Raw genomic sequence first — 7,847 nt, 5'->3', positions numbered from 1 at the left:
ATAATTATATAATTTTTTTATTTTTAATTATTTAATTTTATTAGATAAAGAAGACTAAAAAGTAATTTATATTTTTAAAAAGTAAGAATAAATTATTAATTTCATAAAATTAGAGAGGTTAAGTAGTCATTTTTATTGTTGAATTAAAAGAAATATAAAAAAAAAAGAAGAAAGAACAAAATTGAATAAAACGACAAATCCCTGTCAGAAATATCTGCAACACAGTAGTTCCTTCAATTATTACCGGAAATAGACGGTCGTCGTCCGGTTTCTCGAAACCCTATGCTCTCCAGAGAGCTCCCAATGGAGAGAAAGATGACTGTAACATAGATTTGTTGTCGTGTGTGTGAGATGTTAATTTGTGCGCGTAAGTGAGTGAGCGCGAGCGAGCGTCTCTGTATGCGTGAAGTGAGCAACACAACCTCCATAGCATAACCTCAATTTCTTTTTTTTTTTCTTTTTTTCCGTCTTTCCATCTATCCCTTCACGTATCTCTGCTAACCTGCCATTTTTGCAGCAGTAGATGATCCTCATAACCTTTCATTTCGTCACCACTACCACTTCTCTTTCACTCTTCTCTCTCTGTTTTTCCTTTTCTTCGTCTTCAATCTTCCCTCCTAACTCTTCTGTTCTCTTGTTTTGTCTTTAATTTTTACTTTTTTAATATTTTGCTACTCTCAAAGGGTACGAATACAGACCTTTTTTTTTTTTGGCTCTGTGTAGCTATGGCGGAGGGTTTTGAGCCCTACCATGTCCCACAGCAAAGTAGAAGAGATAAGCTAAGAGTTGTGGCTCAAAACCATCCTGACCTTCAGGGTTGTACTGGGTTACTCCCTCTGTACGATCCCTCACTTCTCTCTTCAGATTTGCTAGCTTGTGCTAATAACTCTCTCTCGGGTGTTAGTGAGGCCTGTAAAGCAAACGGGGTTTCTGTGGTTAAAGAGGAAGGTGTTAATTTAATGGGGTTTGTTGCTGGGATCGTAAATGCTGCTTCTTCTCCTTCTTCCACTACGCATCATCCTTATTTGGATCCGCAATCTTCTTTGCCTATAAATCCTAGCTCAATTCAAGATATTCATGCTAACCCTTTTCTTTACGCTTCTCATAACCTTCAAAACATGAGAGACTTTGATCAGCCATATAATGGTGGTAGTGAAGCTGCAGCGTTTAAACCAGAACCCTTGTCTTTGGCTCATGAGTCTAATGCCACTGGCCAAGGCTTGTCTTTATCTTTGTCTTCTCACAACACCCACCAAAGTAATATCCCTTTAGAGCTTAATTTGCAAAGATACGGATCTGCAGTTTACGGTGATAAGGTTACTGCTGGCGGTGGTGATGGATATATAGTTCCTGGCATTGTTGGAGGCAGTAGCTCGACCTCGAATGAGCTGTCTAGAAGTTCGGTCCCTCTCGGGCCATTCACGGGATACGCTTCGATTCTAAAAGGATCAAGATTTTTGAAGCCTGCACAGCAGCTACTTGAAGAGTTTTGTGACGTGGGTCGGGAAATTTACAGCGAGAAAATCACGATGGATGCGTCTTTGATGGATCCTCCTGTGGAGTGTTTGAACGCATGTGGAATTATGGATGATCCGCTTAATTGTGGGGATGGAGGTGAAAGTCGGAGAAAGAAGTCAAGGCTAATTTCAATGCTAGATGAGGTAAGAATCTCTATTGTGATATCGTTCTTCTATTCATTTTTTTTCTCTTTTGCATTTGAGCTAAATGGTTGGTCTAGTGAAGCAGTTCTTGAGTTTAACTTCAACTATGTCGATGCGTAGTTCATGTTTCGTATTCTTGATGGGTTCGTAGAATCACTCTTATAATATTTATTTCCTGCCGTTTAGTCCTATGGTCTGGTATTTTTAAATTCCAGTAGATCGATGTAATTTTCATTTTCAATCTTCCTTCGAGACCCGTCTTTGTGAAAACCAAGCATTTTGTCGCTGTGGGAGCCATCAATTGCAATTATTAAATGAATAATTTTATTCTATAATGTGCTGGGGCAGACATTGCTTTAACCAAAATACAATCGATGATGTTTGCATGAATAAGTGATTCTCTGTTGTCTGTAATTTATAGCTTTCCTCAACTGTATTATTAGATTCTTGCTATTCGAGAGGTATAGTAGATGGCCTTGATGATCACAAAATCATCTTTTATGAAAAGTCGATAGAAGGGAATATATGCACAAAGATTATGTTATAAAGTGTCTGACAGTCATAGAAAGAGTTCTAATAAGTAACAATGTCACTATGTTCTGGGCTTATTGTGTGTAAAGTGATTGAAGGAATCCGGTTGAAAAGATTTATACTCTAAAAAAGTCTGTATGGAAAGCAATAATTTTATTCCACTCTTAAAGAAAACAGATGAGTAGAAGACAAGGCGTCTAGACTTTTTAAAAGACTGGTTTCAGTTCAAGCAGGTTATGCTAATATCAATTATCATTTTTGGGATGTGATTCTGAACTTTTGAAGAACAAAGATAAGTTAGTGATGGAATTATTCCTCCATGTGCGCTTTATGTGCTCCTCTTCATCATGGAATTTGATTTTATACTTGGATCCCTATAGCCTGTTATGATAGTCCATTTAGTGGTTGGTCATGATGAGAGCAGTCACATTGAATTAAATTGTATGGTGGTTAGATGGATCTCGCCATTGATGTTTTACTTGATGTATTTGAGATAAATTGAACATAATCTAAATGCTAATTGAAAGAGTAATTGATCTGATTTATTAAATACTTGGAATATATGATCAACTTTCCCAATATTGTCATGATTGTGAAGTGGATAAAGCACAGTAGTAGAATTTGAAATTTTGCTACTTCTGTGTATAATTCTTATATGGATGAAATATGTGGTGGTGCTGTGTCCAAAATATGCCATAATCTTATCTATCTATATTCACCAACAAGATATTATTTCATTGTAGGACAACTGTGCTTTATGTATATGTATTTGAAAATGTTATAAAAACCCCATCAGCTTTACTGTACCAATACCTGCACCCTCATTTTTTTATGATATTTTAACCCCTTATTTAAAATAATCTTTAGTCCTATTTTATTTTTTTAAAATAATATTTTAGTCATTGTTTTTTAAGATAATACTTGGCCTTTTAAGCTCAAAATGACATGCTTTGGACAATATTATTGTTGTTTTGGACCATTTTTAACTAACTTTGAAATTTTAGAAATGGGAAGACCAAGAAGTGATGCATGCCAAAGCTTATTTGTAAATTTTTTTTTTCTTTTTAATTTTTTAAAATGATTATGTTCTGTTCAAGGAGGAGATGAAGATAGGGTAAGAGAGAGTAAAAAGGAGGAGGGGAGAAGAGAGGAGGAGAGAGAAAGAGGGGGGGGGGGGGGGTGTTGGAGAGAGCAGCAGGAGTGGGTTCTTAACCAAGAGGTCGAGTCTGTTACCATCTTGTCTGCCCCTTACTATAGTACAGGCAAATCTCTTTGCATGCCATGTTGACTGCCCTATGTAGGATTGAAGTAGAAGTGCTGCTGTGCTATAACTTCTATTTGCACTTGAATGCTACTGAATATGATTCAAGATAAGTGATTGTTAGCCAAGAGTTTATTAAGCTTGCTGAGTTGGTTTTATTTCTGTTGAAATAATAATTGCTAGTTGCTTTTGTATTGGTTCAATTCATTTACATGTATGAATTTTTAGTGAACTATGGTAACCTCAACTTCAACTACGGTTATTTTGTTAGTTTAATAGTTAGACAGGAGGAGAAGACTTGGGCCTGAATTCTTTCTTGCCCATTTTGCATAATCTAGTGCCACTAAGTTTCAAAGCCAATGCAGTGGTGATACATGCGAGTAATTAGTCTCTCTTAAATGTTGTGCTTCAGTCCGCAGGACTATCTCACAATATGCAAATTTTTTGTGTTTGTGTTTGAGTGTTTTCATGAAATTTATGTTTCTAGTGAAATCTTACATAGTAAATGATGTTAAGATATTGTTAGCTGGTTTGAAGCTAGCCAGTGTTGTCTTTATGTTTGGGGTGGATATGATTGTGTTAAAGCAATTCCATTCTCTGGAATGGTATTGAAATGTCGTGTTGAGGTGTTGGATTAAAATCATTTAAACTTCCTATTTAGTTATTCTCAACTTGCATAGCTTGACTTGATCTAATGGCTAAAGGCATATCACTCACCTATTAGGTTTCAAGTTCAATTATCCACTTCTATTTGCAGTTAATGCTGTGTTTGGTGTGGTTGGCAAACATTTTGTTTCAGTTGCTTTCAAGTTTTATACGGTGCAGTCTTTGGCTGATATACATTTCTGCTGCTAGGTCTTTTAAATAATTAAAAAAAAAAAAGAAAAAAAGAAAACTCAATTTCTGATTTATGTTTTAAAATGCTTAGGAAAATGTCATTCCTAAAAATGTGCCTCTGGTAATGAACATTAAAAGCACTAGTATTTAATTGTCAAGACTTAATGGTGTCCCTAGTAATATGAGTTGGATGTGGGCTCAGGTAGGATGAAGTTAGCGAGTAAGTCATGGAGCATAAGCATTGAGAGTTTTGGTTTAATTTCACTTGCCACCACTAAATTATTTAGGTTTGCAATCTTAACCAACAAATATTGCAATCTAATTGAATATTAAATTTGTTCAAATGCTTGGTTTAATTTAGTTTTGTTTAGGTTTAACTTTCTATTCCCCAAATTTTTTATTTACTTGTTCATGAATGGTATAAGAATGTTAACTGCTAATTTTTGCGTCATCATCTTCAATTTTCAGTAAGAGATCTATTAGATCAGATCATCATTGAATTAAAAAAAAAAAAAAAGGAAAGAAAAGATCAGATAGTTAAATTTGTTGTATTAAAGTGACTTGAAAAACACTACCACATTGTGGACTTATGGTGAACCTTCCCATCATTCAATTGAAATGTGCGTAATGCCTATATTTTCCCCTTAAATACAGTCCAAAATAAGTTTGATTCATTTTTAGTTAAGCACATATTTAATAAATGAGAGTGCTATGAGTTGAGTGGTGATTTGTGGTTTCAGTCTAACTTGACTGCAACTTTCGGCCACTAATGCTCTAAAGATTTTGAGAGTTATGCTAGAAGAGGAGAAATGATTGTAATGACCATCCAAGTATTGCTTACTTTTTATAGAATAACTTCTTTCCACTCTCATTGGACCTGTTTGTGCATGTTTCCTGAAACTCAATAGTGTTTTGTATCTTTGGTAGGTTTACAGGAGATACAAGCATTATTATCAGCAGATGCAAGCTGTGGTGGCTTCCTTTGAGTGTGTTGCTGGGCTTGGCAATGCTGCTCCATATGCAAACGTGGCCTTGAAAACCATGTCTAGACATTTTAGGTCCTTGAAGAATGCAATAACTGACCAGCTTCAGTTCATTAAGGGTCATGGTCAGCTGAGCCATGGAAAAGAAGAGGCTACGAGGTTTGGCAACATTGATAGAGGCCCATATTGCCAGAGGTCAGTTCAGAACTCAGGATTCATTGAGCACCAGCCTGTTTGGAGACCTCAGAGGGGGCTTCCTGAGCGTGCTGTGACTGTACTTAGGGCATGGTTGTTTGAACATTTCTTGCATCCGTGAGTGACCAACTTTTTATATTTATTATTAGTAACTCCCCCTAGTTAATTTCTGTTAGTTTATTGAATTTGAACTTGCTTTGCATTCTGAAATAGAGCTACAGTTTCTGTCCCTTATCTCCCTCCCTCATTCTCCTCATTTCCCTTACTGTTAAAGGAGTATGTTTAGCAATGATTATACTATAATCATTAGAATTACGTTTCCTGTTGCAGTTATCCTACAGATACAGACAAGCTAATGTTGGCGAAACAAACTGGTCTATCACGGAGTCAGGTATGCGTTTCTCATAACTATGGTAATTCTTTTATGGCCTTCGAGACCCAAGGAATTAGGCCTTCACCATCACAGTCCCAACCAGCAAAAAAGTTTGGACTGTTCAAACTTCTGTGTTCATAGAGAATTTGAGTGATCATTGTTTGACAATATCTACATGTGAACCAGGTTTCTAATTGGTTCATCAATGCAAGAGTAAGGCTCTGGAAGCCAATGGTGGAAGAAATATACATGCTGGAAACACGGCAAGCACAAAAATCTTCACAAAGGGTGGAACAAAATGCTAACAAATCAAGTGATCAGGTACATCTTTCAAACTCCGTTGCATCAGATGACCCGTCAGCCTCCATCCAAAGGGTTCAAGACATCCTCTCAAAGCGCACTAGAAATGATCTTCCTGATTTACCTCCGGGGAATGAGGAAGCATTGAATTTGTCTTACAACAGTATGTCGAGCAATCCGCCTGTAGGAGTTGGTATAAGGGCAGCAGGTGGAAGCAGCAGTGTTTCCTTAACACTAGGCCTTCACCAGAATAATGGGATAGGTTTGTCAGAGCCCTTCCCTATGAATGCAGCACAACGTTTTGGTCTCGGTCTTGAGACAAGTAGCGAGGGATTTGTTATGGGGAGTTTTGAAGCACAAAATCGGCACTTTGGAAGGGATGTTATTGGAGGGCAACTTTTGCATGATTTTGTTGGTTGAAGAGGTTTGATGTGAGGAACAGTCTGAGCATCAGTATTCATGCTAACAGCCTTATTCCAGATGTGCTTTTGTTGACTATCAGAGCCCAACTTCAAACAAAATGGTCAAATGCTAGCCCTCATGGTGTAACAAGGTATGTTCATTACATTACAGTGTATGTGATCTCTTAATATTGTGCCTAAAAGAAGGATTGGTGTAAAATTCTTCTGTAAATGTATAATTAAATGTGAAGAAATGATACCTTGGTGGCAAAATCATCAGTAGACTGGTATTAGATAGTGGATTCCAATGTGAATGAAAGCTCACATTTTACACTTGTGTGCTTTTATTCCGTAAAATTACTTTGATTACACTTGTTTTTATAAAATAATTTTTTTTATAAAGTAATTAATTCAGAAAAATTTATAAATTTAATTAAAAATAAAATTTTTTCACATAAAAAATATTGTTTTAAAAAAATACAATACAAATATTTAATGAACTTTAAATTTGTTTCTATAATTTTTTAATAATATTTATCATATATGATTATTTATTAATTTTTAAAAATTATTGTTTATATAAATTTTTTTGATAATTTTTTATAATTAATTTTTTTTAGAAAAATCAATTTATAAAAATTTTATTAGATAAATAATAAAATTTTATTAAATTAATTTTTTTTAATAAAGTAATTTTAAGTAATTGTAGAATATGCCTATTTTACAAAGTATTTTCCAAAATAACCATGAAGTGGGAAGGGTTAAAAAGTTCAACCAGAATGTTTATTTTTATTTTTTTGAAAACGTTTATTTTTATTAAAAGAAATAAAATGTAAAAATACTAAACTCTGGGATCAGAGAACTTGCTTCACAGAATATTTAGAAAAAAAAATGCCAAATTAAAAGTACAGGAAAAAGATTAAAATAGTTAATAGCAATAGGAAATATAATTATTTTAATTTATTTATTTAAATTACAAATAAATAGTATTACGCTTAACACACTTAAATTTAATATGAAAAATTTAAAATTTGAACATTAAAATAAGTTTCAACATATATTAAAATAATTAAAATAATCAACTTAATAAATTGTATATTTATTAAATTTTTGGGGTGCTATGGTTAGTGTGAATGTTATTGTAGGTGTAAATATTTGATATTTATTAAATTTTTATTATAAAATGTGAAATTATGAGAGATGTGAAGAGAGAAATATATATATACTGTCTTTTAATATAAAAGGGTTTTGAACTTTGTAAATGTTCATAGTGAACAAATAATTAAGAATATGTACTCGTATAGA

At 34.2% G+C, this 7,847-nt stretch overlaps 1 protein-coding gene across 1 annotated transcript; it reads left to right on the top strand.

Annotated features, from left to right (window-relative positions):
• The first annotated feature begins 202 nt into the window (after positions 1–202).
• On the top strand, positions 203–6,875 carry LOC110643460 (BEL1-like homeodomain protein 9). Its single transcript, XM_021795834.2, has 4 exons — positions 203–1,661; positions 5,218–5,585; positions 5,799–5,859; positions 6,028–6,875. The coding sequence occupies exons 1-4, from the start codon at positions 726–728 to the stop codon at positions 6,559–6,561; spliced, it is 1,899 nt and encodes a 632-aa protein (XP_021651526.1). The 5' UTR covers positions 203–725; the 3' UTR covers positions 6,562–6,875.
• Positions 6,876–7,847: the final 972 nt, after the last annotated feature.

The sequence above is a fragment of the Hevea brasiliensis genome, chromosome 3 (assembly GCF_030052815.1).
Source record: "Hevea brasiliensis isolate MT/VB/25A 57/8 chromosome 3, ASM3005281v1, whole genome shotgun sequence".
In the NCBI taxonomy this organism is placed as follows: Eukaryota; Viridiplantae; Streptophyta; class Magnoliopsida; order Malpighiales; family Euphorbiaceae; genus Hevea; species Hevea brasiliensis.
Note: the sequence above shows the minus strand (reverse complement) of the source record. Positions and strands in the feature narration are given on the sequence as shown.